The 18,428-nt window shown below is 29.7% G+C and overlaps 2 protein-coding genes across 3 annotated transcripts in view; one reads left to right on the top strand and one right to left on the bottom strand.

Moving 5' to 3' along the window:
* The window catches only part of LOC108746165 (chromosome transmission fidelity protein 18 homolog), a 4,518-nt gene extending 2,533 nt beyond the window's left edge, over positions 1 to 1,985 (top strand). Inside the window, 4 exon segments of the mRNA XM_018482765.1 lie at positions 10 to 353; positions 943 to 1,205; positions 1,283 to 1,544; positions 1,614 to 1,985. Coding sequence (XP_018338267.1) covers positions 10 to 353; positions 943 to 1,205; positions 1,283 to 1,544; positions 1,614 to 1,823 — 1,079 coding nt within the window. The 3' untranslated portion in view covers positions 1,824 to 1,985.
* A 369-nt stretch (positions 1,986 to 2,354) lies between these two features.
* LOC108746164 (alpha-tubulin N-acetyltransferase-like) lies at positions 2,355 to 16,459 on the bottom strand. Of its 2 annotated transcripts, XM_018482764.1 has the most exons (9): positions 16,062 to 16,459; positions 15,547 to 15,955; positions 11,699 to 11,848; positions 10,381 to 10,552; positions 6,957 to 7,098; positions 6,510 to 6,612; positions 6,334 to 6,412; positions 5,718 to 5,764; positions 2,355 to 2,844 (listed from the first exon to the last, which is right to left on the bottom strand). In XM_018482764.1, exons 2-9 carry the CDS (start codon positions 15,648 to 15,650, stop codon positions 2,553 to 2,555), a joined length of 1,089 nt encoding a protein of 362 aa, XP_018338266.1. In that variant the 5' UTR covers positions 15,651 to 15,955; positions 16,062 to 16,459; the 3' UTR covers positions 2,355 to 2,552. The 2 variants fall into 2 exon arrangements, with proteins under 2 accessions (XP_018338266.1, XP_018338265.1); XM_018482763.1 differs by lacking the exon at positions 16,062 to 16,459 and having other exon boundaries at positions 15,547 to 15,984.
* Positions 16,460 to 18,428: the final 1,969 nt, after the last annotated feature.

Genomic DNA, 18,428 nt, shown 5'->3' with positions numbered 1-18,428 from the left:
ATACTCTTTATATATTTTCTGTGTTTCGAATTTTAATATATATATATATATATATATATATATAATATAGGTATATAAATGTTTTTAAGTATTTATTTTTTATTTATTTAGGTGAAACGGATAAGTTGATACAAGGAATATTTCATAATTACCCTGAAATCTGTGATCGGAAACTTAATAACGTACCTATGTCTTTGGAATGGTTTCAATTTTATGATTTAGTAATATCGCTCATTTTACACAAGCAGGTTTGGTCACTTATGCCCTACACAAATTATGGATTTATTGCATGGCACTTGTATCTTGCACGAACACAGAAAATGAAATTATCATATCCCACCGTTACCAACGAAGTAAGTATTTTACATATACACAGACGTTAAAAAATTGTCCCAAAATCAATTTTTTATGATTATGAAAGTTATATGATTTTTTTAATATAATAAAGTTCCTCTGTACTTTATTTTGTCCAATTTTGACATGAAATATAAAGCATCTTGTAAACTATTCATTTTTTTGCAACTATACCTTGACATAATACTTTTATTTCTAAACTATTTATTTTTTGGCAACTGTACCTTAATACTTTTATTTACAAAATAATGAAATAAATTAATTGGAGAAAAGAGAAAACACAAAATTACTTTTTTGAAAAATTATGCAATTTGCAATGTGTAACTACATTTTTTTTTAAACAACTATGTTTTTTTATATCAATTGATTCATTCTGTGCAGAAAAGAATGAAGGTACAAAAAATGATATTAATCAAGTGAAATAATTATCTAAATTCATACGTTGAAGTATTAATGTGTAAGAATCATTGCATATATAATATACATATGTATTTTTATATAAATATTGTAATTCATTTGGTACAATAGATATTGTACGATTCTTTGATAAATTTTTGGAATGTTTCATTATCCTTGTCATTTTTTTAGATAACTCAAAAATTGGCGAAGAATACAGGTATTTTAACAGCAGTACGAAGAGTATGCGGACGTGATGTTTTTACTCTAACTACAGATATCGCTGGTTTTTTGCCGGACATTCTAACGCCCAAATTGCGAACAGTTCCTTCTCATTTATATTCGTCAAAAGAGAAGTCTGATCTCGCTAGAATAATAAATGTAATGCTTGAATTTGGTTTATCGTTCGTGCAAGAAAAAAATTTTCAAAGAGGATACATCTACAATTTGGACCCGTATGTTATAATAACGATAGTTATTCATTAACATGTTCGACATCCTATTTAGAATGGAACATATTCTTTTTTTTTAGTAATATTTTGGAAATTGGCGTTTTTCTTAATTGCAATGCGCATCGAAGTCTCGCATACGCAGTACAACAGATAATCACACAAGAGTTGGAGATCGAACGTTTAAAGCGTGCGAGTATCTTAACAGGACTCGGTGAAGTTAACTCGGAAAACATGGCAAAACCAGGAAATCTGGAAATTGTAGAAAATATTCAGAATATATCTTCTAATTTTGTAAATAATACGAAACAATCCATAAAGGATGCGACATCATTAAAGGAAATAGTAAGTTTTATGCGTTTTTCTTTTTATTGTGTGTGTGTGTCAATCTCTTTATACTTAACAATTTTTCAGGTATACAAAGACTTTTTTGGAAATATCATTACGAGTGGAAATAAAAATGGTCAAAAACAGAATAAAACAATGAATCGTATATCCCCAAAATCACAAGAAAAATATTCTCTGATGAAAAATATTTTAACAAAACATGGAGTATGGTACAAATATAAAGAAGGTTGCAACAACGCCGTTCGCCGAAATGTATCCATGAAAAAATTTTTATAAATAGATTGACTTGAGTACAAACTGCGAGTACGTTTTTATTCTTGTGCTTCCAAGAATGTATATTTTTTTTTCTTTTTTCATGTATACATGATATATTTGAAGTTTTTCACAAAAACTAAACAAGTCCAGAAAATTACATTTTGAAGAAACAAACAACTTCTCATTTTCATTGTATGAATGATTGTATTAAATGATTGTAGAAATGAATTTTTCTCTAGATATATAGTAAGTATAAATACACAATTTTAAACTTTGATTAATACTTGGAGAACATTTTTTAAAAAATTAAAAAGCTCTGGATTTGTTTAGTTCTTACGGAAATTTTATATTTATTACCTGTTTATCCTATGATATTTTATATTTATCTTAAAAAAAATAGCGATAAAGCAAAATTAAATATTTAACACGATTTTTTAATGTGAACATTATGATATTGCTTACTTTTGCGTCAGATTCCATATTTATGATATGCTGCTACAATCTTATAATAAAAAACCTAGAGAAACAGTTCTACTATATTAATATACAAAAAGGAAATAGAAAAGTTATAAATTAAAAATTATTTATCTCAGTGCTTCAACTGTGAATTAGCAACTATTTACTTTTTGCTCCTAGATTTATAATCCTATTTACGTACAAAGAAAAGGAAATTTAGCGTTAACTTTGCATGGTTGAATTATTCCTAAATTAAAAAAAAAACGAAGAAAACTGTGTATCAGCCAAATTGTTTCACCATAAAGGGGAATGGTAGAACTTAAGATCCAAGTGGCCGTGTTGATTAGTGCCAGTGGCCACTTCCTGACTGCATGACGGTGACGGTTTCACATTTTTTTCCGTTTTTTCAGCTTCCAACAGAACAGGGACGAACGACTTGGTTTGATTATCCGGCACGACAGGCGTCGGAACGGTGTTCATCTCGAGACTACGTTGCTTCTGCTCCTCTTCAGAATAGAGGCTCAAGGAACGCGGTCGCTCCAGTTTCAATGGTGGAAGCGGCGATACATTGCCATTGTTGCTATTGCTGAAAAATTAACTTGCCTATCAAGTCGTGACAGGTGACAGGCAAGCAAGCAATATGCAATCGGCAGCAATATGCACTCACGTCACATGGTTTTTTTCTGTCTTGTCAGTCTCAAGTACACGTAAATCTTTCACGAGCATATTCTCGTTGAGGATTTCTTATATACAATATATACAAACTTCATTTTACGCATACAATTGTATACGCAGTTAACAATTAATATAAAACATGCTTCTCTCATGCTGTGTGGTGAACGTAAAACGTTAAAAAAACCACAATTTTTATGTAAACAAATTATAACATTAAAATATAATGCCATGTAAGAATGTTATAAAACATTGTTTACATTGAAAAAAAATTAATTGCGTGAACAGAACGGCGCGACGGAATAGAATTTTTATTTTTCTTATTCGAATAAATATCAAGTTTTACAATCATATAATTAATGTAAAAAAAAGTACATAATTGACAATTATTACGATTATTTTTGCAACAGAATTTACTTTTTCACGAATACGTAAATCGATTATTTTGATATTTATAATATATAAATCTTAAATAAATAAATATTAAAAAGTGGCAATTGCAAGTTTTATTTCTTAAAATACTTTTATACATTTAGGATTGCATCTTGAAATACTATCTTAAATCATAAATAAGATATCCAATAAAGTTAAAAAAAAATTCTTTTGCATATACAAAAGTTGAAAGATAATCAAATTCCTGATTGGGTTTTACATCTTTTTAATTAAAGGGAACGTAAATGTGATTGTGCGCACAGCAAATTTGCAAATAAAACTTTATTAACTCATATACATATAATTACTAATAGTTACATACAAACTTATAAACTACAATTTTAATACATATAGCGCATCAAATAAATATATATAATGTACATATTCTTATGCTCACAAATTATATAAATTAAGCTGGAATATGCGTGCGTGCGTGCGTGCGTGCGTGCGTGTAAACAAACATTTTTGACGGGATGTTGGCGTCCTCTGTTTTACTGATTAGAACGAAATAATTTTTGTACTAATTTTTCATAGGATAAAAGATCATATTACTGACATATATATTAAGCATGTAGTTATATTTAATTTTGTGTACATATATACAACTGATGATCTTCTTAAAATTTTTTTTATGTCTAATTACAAACCTTATAAATAAAATAAAAAAATTTAAATAACAATTCCTTATTTTTTCACTAATATATATGTATAATAATCAAACTCAACTGTATTTAGGTATTGGTAACTTTTATGTATATCTATACAAAAGACGCAGTACATTGAGATCTTTCCGTATTCTAGTGGAACAATTTTCTGAATTGAGTTTCTAAAATAGGACTCTATAAAAGTATAAATAAGATGTACTTTGATAATACAATTTTGTTCAATTTTATGCAAAAATTAATTCAGAAATCTATATGATACTCATATAAAACATTTCTTAATGCAAATTTTCTTGATATCTCTAATAATGAGCTTCAAATAAAGCGAAATTTGATGTTATACTTAAGTAAAAAGTTCCTAAAACGAAGTTTTATGTGATAATCAGATTTTTTAAATTTTGATTCGTCATATTGGATCCACTATTTGGAATTTCTGAATTCTGAGGCAAGGAAATCGATTATATCTTAGAATAAAGTTGAAAATTACAAAAATAAATATATTCATTAGAATATTATTTATTTACAATTTATTATTATTATTATCTTTTATAATAAATATTTATAATTTATTATAATTATATTTTATTTCATTGGTCAATATTTAATGAATTTGCTCACTTTTGTAATTTTTATTTTATTTCAAGATACATAATCGATCTCCAAAATCAGATTTATCGATCTCAAAAATCCTTTAAAACCGAGTTTTGCAGTATACAATCAAATATTGTTTTTAATTTGCCATATTAAATCCATTATTTTGAATTTTTTAATCTTAGGTCAGAATCGGATTTAGCGACCCCAAAAACTTTTAGAAAGTAAGATTGGCTTTTCTATAAGTTATGCTTTGTTAGAAAGCGTCGGTCCTCAAAAGATAATATCCAAAGCTCTAGATTACATACAGTTTCAACGCTCACCCGCTTCATTCTATCTATAACTGCGTTCCGTTATTCACTGCGAGTACTAAAAATCTATAGTAACATGAACTGTAGATTTTCAGTACTCGTGAATAAAGGAACACAATTTTTATCACTCATCACTTACAGTTACAGAAGAAAAATAGAACGAAGCTTGAAGAAAAACAGAGCGTAAGCGCCGAAACCAAATGCAACCTTAAATTTAATGGTTATTTTCTTTTTCTAATAGACCACAGCTGAGATCAAGAAATTCGCAATTTATATCTATTGTTTATAATCTAATTAATTTAGCAAAATTCAATAATTATTGACACATGACAGTGTTACAACGAATTATTTGAAGCATGTTGAATTATTTCAATTATTTTAGATATATTGAGCACATATACTCTTAGTAAGATTTTTCAAGCTTCGATGATGATCGTTAAAAAAGAAAAGTTTGTTTACAGTGCAACAATGCGTAAAAAAATAATAATACATACTTTCAGAAATTTTCTCTCACTGTTCTGCTAATTTAAAATGCGTTACGTTTGCTGAGTATTATTTTATTGTTCTTTACGATTAAAAATTTTATTTGAAGTTTTTTAAAAATTAAATTTTCAATGCATAACTATGAGAGAAAGTCTTCCAAAATATCACAACCAAAAGATATTGCACATAATCTCTTTCATGTGTAATCTTATTACACATAATAGCCAATTAAATATTAAAGAAAATTATAAGACAAGCACAGGCTCAAATTGGATCACTTCAATAACCATTCCGTGAATTTTACTCACCCAGTATGCTCGGCTGATTGACCAAGCATCGCTGTGTTATGGATTATCTAAAAGAAAGCGCCAATATGTAATGATTAGTCATGCTACGCTTTGTGTGTTACAAAGTTAAGAGAAATGTGGAAAGCCTAAGAGAAATTGCATGGTTAATATTTTCAAGTATACAATAATATTAGATTTTAATGAAGAAGAAAACGTCTGTGTAAATACCGCAAATATGTTTCGCGATAAGAAATTTTTACGCTTGATTTCATTCAATAGCAACTAGAAATAAAAATATTTTCTGCGTAGAGCTATACATATTTTTAGCAATAATTAAAAATTTTAGATTATTTTTTTATATAATTAAAAAATAATGTCTCTATTATATATTCTGTATTTAGAGATAAATGTTTAAGCTTTGCAAATATCAAAATGCGGTGATTTTAATTATATCATTGCAATTGTGTACACAATTTTTGTTCTCCCTTTTCTCCATCTTTTTCTTTTTTTTTTCTTCTCTAATACATTACAATTTAATGTACATTTATATAATTATTAGTATAATATATCAGAACTGATAAATTAAAACGTGACTTAAAAGTTTTTCTCGGCTATTTCTCTATGTCGTTGTACTCACATTTGCCATGGAGCAGGGCGGCCGCGCCGCAGCGTATCTACCGAATGAACTACGCGAAACGTATGGTACCCCGGTGAAACTGAAAAGCAATATATCATTTTCTTCCATATAACTGTAAACCGTTTATGATTCGCATCTGTCGCTTCATAAATCGTAATTCGATTTGACGCACCTACCTAGCACCGTTCCTTCCGTAACTGTCATTATTACCCGGCGTATCATCGTCCAAGTTCACTCTTGGAGGTAAACTGTATCTATTGCTTCTTACATCTCGACTCTCTACAAACGCAAAAACAAAAGTTTCCTTGAACTCTGTTCTTAAAATCTACTTGTAACTTTTACATATATCCAACGTTTTTAAATTTTAGGTGCGTTAGAAATTCTTTGAGGAACTATACTTTCTCGCAAAAAAAAAAAACTGATCACTGTAAGAGTAAAAAAAAAATGTATTGTACTATTTCTAAATAAATTTACTTTGTTTCAGAGAAATATTTTATTAAAGTAGTTCTTAGTAAATGTTTGAGAAATGTTTAAGAAAATAATTTGTTTGCTAACATTAATGTGTCATACATATATATTGCGTGTATTCAAAGAAAATTCATACCAAAATATTAATTACGTACCGTCATCAAAGAATCCTTCAAAGACGACAAATTTATTATTCTGTGGAATAATCTTTGAGAGTCCGTAGTATTTGCGTAGAAAAGCTAAGAACTTCTCCGATGGTCGATCAATTGCCAATTTCACTGGCCTAATGTTTTCCTCCTATAAATCAAAATACTTTTTTTATTAAAAGTAGAATAAAAATAAAAAGGTATTAAAATAAAAATATAAGTAAGCGAATAGAAAAAGGATAAAATAAATAGTCTCAAAATAAATATTCGCATTTTATAATTTAAAATATATATGAATTATATGTGTCATAAAAGAATAAGATATTAATTAATTATCTGGTTCTAAGCAAAAAGAAAGACAAATTAAACTTGATTTGATTATACACATCATTTTAATTGTTCACGTCGAATATTCTATAAATGATGCATTATCATGGAAAATATTTCAAATAAAATTTATATGTCTGAAGGGACAAATAATTATAAAATCAATATCCAAAAAAATTGATTTTTTTATAGTCACATAAAGCCAAATTATCGCCATTTTTTTAAATAGTGCATATTTCTCTTAATTTATTATTAGCATAACTATGTAGCAATAGTATTTTGTTAGACCTTAAAACGTTCAAGTTTCGATTAATTGATACTGTATGTATGTATACGCGACCATGAAAGAATGTAGTAACATAAATGTAATTAACTTTCATAGGTCAGGCTATCGCATCGCCGGATGCGATTAATCATGTTTGATGCGAAAAATCAAGTTTCTAATATTAATTATTTCGTGTAAAAGAAGCATGATAGTAGGAAAAAATACCTATCAGTATACCACTGTAAATACAAACCGACGAACCGTGCCGAAACAAACGGACTGGATGAGTTCAGTCACCTTGCGAGTTACCTTCGAGCGTAACACCCGCTTTCCTCCGTATGCGATATAATATAATGACCTTTCGTCACGCATTTATTTTTAAGATCAATCACGTTTTCACAATATCTCGGTTTTCTCGCGAGAAAATCGCGGCGACCACGAAAGAGTCCGTGCATTATAAAATTACAATCACGCGAGAAATACGAAAGTCCTAAGCAATCGTTTATAGCGAACTGAGTGAATGTTTCATAAAGTTTTAGTATTGAAGTTGATATAAAAACATCGCGTTTCTAATTAGCACGTTTTCTTATTTGTGCAATAAAATTGTCGTTTTTAATACGTACAAGACATCGCGCTGTATAATCGCAAGAAGTTTTGTCAATAGGTATATTATTAGATACTTTGACGAGAAACTAGAATCAATTTCTACTATGATCAAAAGAAATATTATCTGTCGCGTGTATCTCACACATTGATGCCATGTAACGTTGGATACGCAAATAATTATGACGTCGTACTTTCGAATGAGTCATAATATGAGAGGTAAGTGAAGAGATATAAACACAAATATTGTAGACACGAGTTTAGTCGAGTTTGAAGTTTTATTCCGAGCGGTTGTAATCAATTCACGTTATTTGTAGTGAAATCCTAGTAATGTCATATGCACAGTTGAGTATAACGACATATACATTCATTTTGTGACTGTGCGCGTTTCATCTTAATTTTCATCATAGTATCTAATTATTTCGACTTGTAAGTAAAAACAATGAAACTGAATTATCAATTTGATTTCAAATCTTGTTTAGATATCATAAAATATATATTAATATACATATATAGGTACTATAATACATACAAAATTAATATTTCAATAAACGCGCTTGTGAAATCTTGGTAATTTTTTTCAAAATTCTTCATGCAATAAAGGTATAAAATTTTTTTACTTAAATTTTTTTATTTAATTTAAATTAAAAAGATAACAAATATTTAAAAAAAATGAATTATTCGCGGAAAAAAATATTTTATATACAATTATATAAAATTATATAAAAATATATATAATTTTATATAATTATATGTAGAATATTTTTTCCCGAATTTTCATAAATTCTTAACAATGGAAACAAAAGTTGGTCTTACATAACAAACAAAAAACATATATTATTTACAGTAAGTTATTAAATTTATATCTACTTATTATACGAATCTTATATTATGTACAAAGAAATATGGTATTCTAGATAAGTTGAGCACAAAAATAAAGAATGTCCGTTTTCTTTCGTTACAGTTCTCTGCACTTGTCCTCACATGACACCGATTTCAGGGTTTTGAGTCCTCGAGCGGAACGAAAAACAGTTTGCAGAATTCTTCATTTTTCTCATCTTTATATTATACGCGTGTGTATATGCTATACTTTACTTTAAAAATTATTTCTCGCTGTAATTTTCTTTTGAAAACAGTTATATATATTAATTTTTGCGAGTTACTGTTTATTAATTCGCGTAAATGCATTTGTTATGCATTTGTTATGCATTTTTTAAATAATATAATAATATAAATTTCCAAATTACAATTTATATTATCTAAATCTATATTTTTTGCTACAAAACTTAATAAAAAAATTAATAAAAAATATTTTGTATTTAGTAATACACATACAAATGTTATATTTATTTTTTATCAATTTCTATTTAAATATTGAAATCTTTAACAAACGTAGTAAAATCGTAATATATTAATTATTTATAAAAGTTTATAAAATAATCGATTTTACTACATTTGTAAAAGATTGCAATTATATTATCGTTATTAATTATTAATATTAATTAATACCATATTATGTAACCAAATAAATGTTATATAAATATTATTCGTTTCTCTCTGTGTAGCTGCGATTGTAACGGTTAAACTTCTGTTTCGCACAGTCTTAACAATTTAAGTATCTACCGTGCAGGAAGTAATTATACCTTCTACTGGCGCATCGAAGATTTGTCTTCGAGCGGGGAAGTTCGAGTATTGTATAGCGGAAACTCTCTCTTCACATGAGAACGGTTCGTTTCTCGTGGTTTCATTAACATACAATTATCGAAAGAGAACGCTATATAATTAAATCGGCTACCTTCGACAAACACATCTTAGAAACGATAATAATAGCAATATTTTATTGTATAATTTTGCGTAATAAAACAATTAATCACAACATGACAATATAAAGGTAAGAAATAAATAATCTTTTACAATAATTAAATTCTGAATTACTTTTTCTGCATTTATAATAATTATTCATTAACACTTATTTTCGTGAAATATCATTCAGACTTGTCAGAGGAATTTTTTTTTCTCTAGATAATCTCAAAGACAAAATTAAAAATGTATATTTTACTAGTTTTAATTTCTTTTTATTAACTATTTTATTTTATTAGTTGCGATTATTATAATTCTTATTGACCAGAGTTTGTTAATTATATGTTATTTTAAACTTATCTATAGGCGATTCTTTATCGAAGGTAAACCTAAGAGATTAAATATAATTTAAGATTTGAAAATGAGCGCTGAACTTACAGATAACATGTGCTGATAGAGAATATTGCCCAAACCCATACGCTGTCGCGACTCGTGCACGTAGAAATCCAAGATACATCTCGCCTGCAGCTGATAATGCTCTCCCATTTCATCAAACAGAAACAAATTTTTCGATCCTGTTTTCAGTAATCCCACCACACTACCGAGCCCACTGCAAAATCAAGAGATTTTATTATGCGAATGAATCACAGTTTCCTACGACTTTGAAAAATACTATGTCACGTCGCGTCGTTACAGTATCGTAATGATCGCCAAGTAATGCGTAATATCTGTGTATGGTCTGATGCGTATCTCATATACTCCAGCAGGAGTCGACAAAATGCTGAAATTGGGCACGCGCGCCCACGAATACTCGCGAGTGCCCGGCTGTGTGCATATTGCATGTCAACAACTCAGGAGCGTATTCTATTTTTATATCTTGGAATTTTACATTTTATATATTTACTACAAAAATAATGTTGCGCATATATTATATAAACAGTATAAGTCTCAAGTCTGGAATATTTTCAAAAACTTTTAGAACGAATGAATCTTTAAAGAATGAACACTCTTAAAGATTGAAAATTGAGCCATTCTTTTTCAAAACCGACAAATTTTATTTTTAAGAATAAAATTCCACGCCAAAGAATTTAGAGAATAACTATGTATAACAGTGTAAATATAAAAGATTCTCAATACTTTTAGATCTACAAGAATAATCTTAGATAAGATAAAACAAATGAAATTGAGAAAACTTCCATACAATTGCAAAATAATATTCTGTTCGCAAAATATAAAACTGTACGTAAACAAACAATATTAATATGGCAATCGTCATGTCTATCTTCCTATTTTCACTGCATTTGTCTAGCTAGCCTAGCACGCTCAGCTATTGTCCATTTGAGCGTTTGCGAACAGTATCTACTTGCCAATATTTTCGGCTAAAAAATGTTCATTTTAGGTATTATTTTAGCATCATTCCATATCTCTTTTAAAGTTCGCAAATTTAAGATATTTCAATTTATCAAACGGGGTATACGAGACGTACAAAACAAGATACAAGACGTATCAATAATAAAAACCATTGTATTTTGTATGATTTTGAATATTAATAGTCAGAAATTTTTTTAAAAATTTGAGAAGACTTTTTTTTTAAGAATTTGTTAGATCAATTGGATTATGTATCGAAATACAGAAATTTGAATATAGTGTTGTCTGTATAACACAAGCAATAGTACAAATCTCAAGAGTAAATAATTATTTATGCGACAAATATTATATTTCAAGTAAATTTATCTAAATGAAGAGAAAAACTTACTTGTTCCCTTCATTATCTACTAGCAAATAAATCATGTGATCTGTGTCTCGGAGTTTAAGGGCGCTAGTAATTGGCTTGTTGAGTCCTTGAGCTCTTGCTGATGCCTCACCCATATCGTCCAATATTCTGCTCAATAATCTTTGACATTCGCTAAAAAAAAGATGATACTTATCAGATATATCAATATTTACAACTAAATAAATTGAATATATTTGCATACAATTTTAATTTGCAATTAGTAGATTTAGCTAGATATGTTGATATACAAGACGCTTTATATAATTTGTACACAAAATTTTTAATATTTTTTATTTATCTCTATTTTTATAATATGATTAATTAAGAAAATGTAATCCAATACAGTTAGAAAAAAATCTCTGAAAGCATCCTAAACATATAATTACGGAAAAGGTAATATAAGAATTAAAAATATGTGAAGAATTTCTGATTTAAAAAATTTTAATGTAAAATATCAAATTGTTGCAGATACCTCTTAAATTAGGTGCAAGTTAGAAGTAACATCTCGATCAAGCATTGCTATTTTTCAATGCTATAATTACAATTGCTACGGATATAACGATTTTACATAGCGATTACACGCTGAAATAGTACGAAACAGTCACGTTCTACTTTTCATCTTCATATTTTATGCTACTAGCATCAATTTCGTAAAACTATGCTAATTAATTCTCCGATGTTCTTGTGTCAAGGACAAAACATTTTTTAAAACTAGCGGAAAATAGCTATAGCATGAGTAAAGGATAGGAGAGTGATGAGAGAAGAAAGAGAGAGGGAGGGAGGCAGGAGGAGGAAAGAGAAAGAGAGAGAGAGAGAGAGTATAGAAAAAAGTAGAAAGTACAATTATTAGAAGAAAGCATTAATTCAGATAAATTTTTATGTCAATTAATTCTTTTTATATTAGATAGAGGATAATAAAAAAAACTTTACTTTTATACATAATCATTTTCAACTAATACTAACAAGCTATATAAAGCTGGCGCCTCTGAATAATAATAAAGTAAATTATTTATTAAATAGAAAGATATAAGATTTGTTAAGATAGAAAAGTTTCTTATGCATTCTGTAATAATCAGTATTAAATATTAGAGCGCAGCATGCAATATTTAATTTCATATTAGATTAAATTAGACAAAATTATACGTTAGAAAATTATATAGATGCAATTATTTGCGCCGTTCTAATAAGAAAGATTCCTCGTGTAACACATTATTCAGTTACAGCGATGACCTGATTCATGTTTTGGACGCGCGCCAATCCATTTTGGCGATAAAGATCGGGTTAATTTATTCTATCGGTATTATATCTTCTCCTATAATCATTATACGCTATTGGCGTGAAGTATGATGGATTGTACGACGAAAAAAACGAGTAATTACCGAATGTGGAAAGTTGCATTGCGAAATCTACAGCTCTTAAAGACATGAAATTTCACGGAAGTATCTTACATAAAACGCTAGCTTAACAATGCTTTGACAACAATAGGTTATTTAATTTTACAGTACTGCATTTTTTAGCTTTTTTAACCAATTTTATAAAATCGAAAACGCTTCCTTGTATCTTGCATCACATAGAAGAAATATTGCTGTAGAATTTTAATTCTTAAAAAAAAATATTTTTCTTCACAACAAGTATTTGACATATTCTTATAAAAGTGCATCGCATATTTACGTTTGTACCTCAACTTATGTAATTAACAAAATTATGCAATCTCAAAATTATTTTCAGTAGAAACGTATAAATAAAAAGGAAATGTGAAAAAATGAAATCTTCGCGCTTCTGTTATATTATACTGCAATATTGCTAAAACGTAATGTTACTGCAATATTGTTAGCACATAAATTACAATGTTGCTGCAACATTGCTACAATGATCTATAAGTACTGTATAATGGGTTAATATCGGAATAATAATTTTGCAGCGCGTGTCATTGCATCAACTGCTTCTGTCAAGGAGGACATGTATGCAACCGGAGAACAGGTAACCTAGGTTTTCTGTATACCTACAATAAATAACGAAGGACAAATCTTTCACGGTGAGAAACCACGATACTTCTCTGCCATTTCGCCATAGACTTCCGCGAGCGTCGCGAGTCACTGCCCAAGAATTCGATAGAAGTTATTGCAAGTGAACCGAGTTCCTTGAACCGAGAATCTACGGTATATATAAAACCGTCTGTCCGACTTTATTGTTCGAAAAAACTCATTTACTTTACAATTCGCTAACTTTCTTATGACAGAAAGCTATCTCGGAGAGAGAAGAGTATCCCACCGTCTGTCGTAACGAATATGGATTGAATAAATGGAATAAGGAATCTTATCTAGCTAGACTTTATCGTGGAAATTGCTTATATAACATCGTAACCTAAATCTTAATTATGTAGGAATGATATATAAAACTACATTACTTTCTGCAGTTTCTAAGTATTCCGCATTGACTGAATTAGATCTAACGCAATAGCAGATTTGAACACATCAATAACATTCCTTCAGCAATTAGATAATGGATGTATTCTCGTTATTAGTTGGTGTCTTATCATTTATCGAAAAGATATGAAACATTAGAAAAGCGAATTGATAGAATATCTTGTTTAAAGTGATTATACTTAAATCATATTTAATTGTTTAATATATTGTTATTCTTCATGATAAGACAGAATATCGAACATGAAATAAATAAGCTTTCGCAAATGCTGCAATGCATATTTGCTCAAAATAAATTATGGATTTAGAATTCATAACAAGATTTGTAATTGTGCGCGCGTGTATACCAGACAGCATACAATATTTATAAAATATTTACAAAATATTGATAAATATTTATAAGATTTATTTTTAATATTTTGTAAATATTTTTGTGGTCTTCTTAGATTGCTTAGGTTGCACAGATCATAAACATTTATTATAAATATTATGAAATATTTATTGTAAATGTTATAGTAAGCGCTATGAAAATACTTATAATAAGACATTATAATCCAAATAAAAAATTACTTAGTGTAGAAATACTTATTTATAATATATTTATCATAAATATTATATAAAATGTTTAGTCTATATTTTAATAATATTTCGAATAAAGTTTCATATAAAATGTGTATAAAATATCTATATAACATTTCAAAAAATGAATATTAGTAAATATTTATCATAAATATTCTGTACTGTCAGTATGAATATGAGTGTGCGCGCGCATGTGTGGACATATACATACATATCGCTCCTTACTTGAAAAGTGACATAACTCAAACGTAATGTAATTTACGAGTTATTACCATGAATGAGTTAAGTAAATTATCCTATCGATCAAAAGTAAATTAACTAAACTTATTCGTAAAAAAAATCATCAAAATCGGCGCAATTAAAAAAAGATTTTTTAAAAAAAGGGAAACTCGTCAACTTACAGAGGATGATTTTTAACGGTTGTAAACTAAAATAACGAAAATGACATTTGATCATATTAAGAATATTTCTTTGTTGATATTATTTTATTAGTCAATAATTTTCTGTCATTAAAAAAATACTTTTCTCATTTTCTGGAAAAGTTAACTTTTTTTTTAATTATGTCACTTTTGAAGCACCTACTGGAGAAATATATACGCGTACATTTTTTTTTACATTGGTAAAATGCATACATTTTAACGTCATAAATATAAAGATATATCTTTATACTTATGACGTCACAATTTAATAAATACAGAAAGCCGATGAAATCACTTGCAAAGTCACAGAACGGGCGCGAGTTTTGATGTATAAATGGACATTGCGTAGTATGATTAATAATTCGGGAGAGCTATACTATTTTAGGATCTCAGAAAGAAGAGTACTCACTTCAATTCACGCCGATCACCTTTGAAGTCTTCCGGCACCAGATTGTGCGTGACCTTGTTGATCTTTCTAGGCAAGAGTTTATTTACGTTGAACTTGAACTCCATCTCGATGAGATGATGGAAGGGATCGCTGTCACCGTATTGTATTGAAAAGAACTTAAATGCTGCACTTCCTCGTTCTCGTCGTTTTCCTACCTTGTTCTCTTTTACCACGTTCCGCGTTCTATCCCGATGAATAATCACGAGACTGTTTTTGCGACTCTGCGTTTACCGGGAGCGACAACGGGCTCGCCTTGAATATGGCCGTTGTTCGCGCACCCTTTCGCGGCAACTTCACTTCGCGTTGTTGATTGTCACGTGAACATTGATCGGTTTCCTCCCCCCTCTCTCTCTCTCTCTCTCTCTCTCTCCTCCCTCTTTTCTGCCCTCTTTCCTTTTCCTCTCTCTCTCTCTCTCTCTCTCTCTCTCTCTCTCTCTCTCTCTCTCTCTCTCTCCCCACCCCTTTCTCTCTGTCACACTTTTGTACGACGAGGCGAGCTCCTGTCACTGATGCAGAATCTCATATGAGAGCCTTGTATCGAATCGGCACCTCCGATCCTTAATCATGTGGGTGCCTAACAATTGTCACCGTCTTCCTATATCTCCCAATTGTTTTACGTTTCAAACTTAATTTATCTTACCCCGAGATTATTTTAACGTCTCTCGACACGACGAGAGTGGTAGATCGATCGCCTCTCGCTGTCTACGCGAAGACATGCTCCGAGACGAAACGCTCTGAACAGAGAAGAGCGATGTGCGAGACAGCGCAGCTCCGTAGAATCGATCGCTTCTCGTGATGCTGCAAAGCTACATACACCAACCACAAACTCAGACTCACTTGACGGCTCACGGCCAACTGATAGCCATCGCCGCCGTTCGCGTGTACGGAGCACGAGGATGCGACCTCCACATCCCTCCTTCGCGGGAGAGCGACCGGACCGGCGCGGCGATCCAATGCTCTTACATGTAGGTATTCGTTCGAATATCGAAATCCGAAAAGTGCTCGGACGACGAATGGAAAATCGACCGAATATTTTGTAAAAAATTCGAGATAATCGAGATAACGAAGGATAGCGACAAAAATCCGCACGATTTATAGCCGCTTTCCAAGCTTTTCTCCTTGACGAAACGTCAGTCGAATTGGATTGCGTTGTCTTTCAGAGCATTACGTTCAATTTTTACCGTACAAGCAGCGCAAGTCGCGCCAAAGCGCGCGCGCATAGAGTGCCTTAAGGCTGATATTCATTTCACGTAGTGTCGACAAAACTTTTCAAGCCTGTTGATTGGATAAAACGATTCTCGGATCTTTCCATGCTATAGCCAATCAACATGCTTGGAAAGTTTGTTGTACATATGTATGACACGTAAAATATCAATCTTAAGGGCTGTCGCAGACAAAATTTCTGTAACATTAACCTTAAACATGAACTTAAGCCGATGAACCAATCAGAATACTACTTTAGATCTACGTACTCTAACGAAAATAGGAATAGCAGTAAACTTATCCATAAGGCGAGTTTCAATCGATTGAAATTCACCTTATTGCGAGGTTATGGATAAATTTATTATTATTTCCATTTCCGTTAAATTACGTAATCTAAAGTATTCTGATTGGCTCATCGGCTTAAGTTTACATTTTACACATATTGTTACGGAATTTTGTGTGTGGCAGACCTAAGGGAGCGTTTATATTGGCCATTTACCGTAATCTGTAAGAAGTGATTAATCACAGTCAAATATTTCCCTCTCATTCGACTGTAGGAAGAGAATACTCGAAGGTGATTGGTCAATTTTCACAGATTACGGTATACGGCATACGCTATAGGCGTATATTATTTATTATTAAGTAATATTTTAAGCATATTCTTAGAATATTAAATGTAACATTCAAGAATATTTTACTAAAATTATATAATATTAAATAATATTCTCGAAATATTAATGAATGGTTATATGTCCACTTCTGATAATGTTATATCATTATTAAAAGTAACATTATTTAACTACTTACTTTTGTAATATTGTTTAAACATTAAAAATTATTATAACAGCATTTACTTTAATTTGTAAAACTGCTACATCTATTCAGAATAAGTAATGTTTAAAGACTGAAAATGATTTTGGCGCGCAGTTGTAGTACCTACTAACTATGTACTTAAAATTACGCCGAAACATTTTTTTATCACGAGATGCAGCATAGACTGTTAGGAACTTTTCGTTACTGGATTGTGAATTTAAATTGCATTAAATTAAAAATACTTTAATAATATGTCAAGGATATTAAGGATACAATACAAAGGATATTATGTAAGTGGACATATAACCTCTATAGAATACTCTCATGATATTAAAAATTATTATATGATGTTCTCAAAATATTAATATATATAATAACTTATAATAACTTTTAATAACTTTTAATTTTTAATAATATCGATATAACATTTTAGGAAAATTTTGCGCTTATAGGGCGATTATGGCCAATATAAACGATTTTTAAGTCTATTACACACAATGACTTAAAGCCTCATCACAGATCTTTGCATAACGCATAATGCATACAGCATAAGAAAATCAACCAATCAGAGTCTTTAGCGGGAAGCACAGACTCTTGCACAACGCATAACACATAATGAATATAAAAATAAATTTTCATCAAAGTTTTTCGTTTCCTTCGTTTCCATAAAATAAAAACTCTGATTGGTTGCCTTATATGTTATGAATTATGTAAGAGTTTATGCTTCTCGTCTTTTATTTCATAGAAAGAAAGGAAATGAAGGATTTTAATTGGTTAATTTTCTTATCCAATAAACAAAAAACATTTTGAAATATTTCAGCAACGTT

This window comes from Trachymyrmex septentrionalis, unplaced genomic scaffold (assembly GCF_001594115.1).
Source record: "Trachymyrmex septentrionalis isolate Tsep2-gDNA-1 unplaced genomic scaffold, Tsep1.0 scaffold16, whole genome shotgun sequence".
Lineage (NCBI taxonomy): Eukaryota > Metazoa > Arthropoda > Insecta > Hymenoptera > Formicidae > Trachymyrmex > Trachymyrmex septentrionalis.
This window is presented reverse-complemented; position numbering and strand designations above follow the sequence as displayed.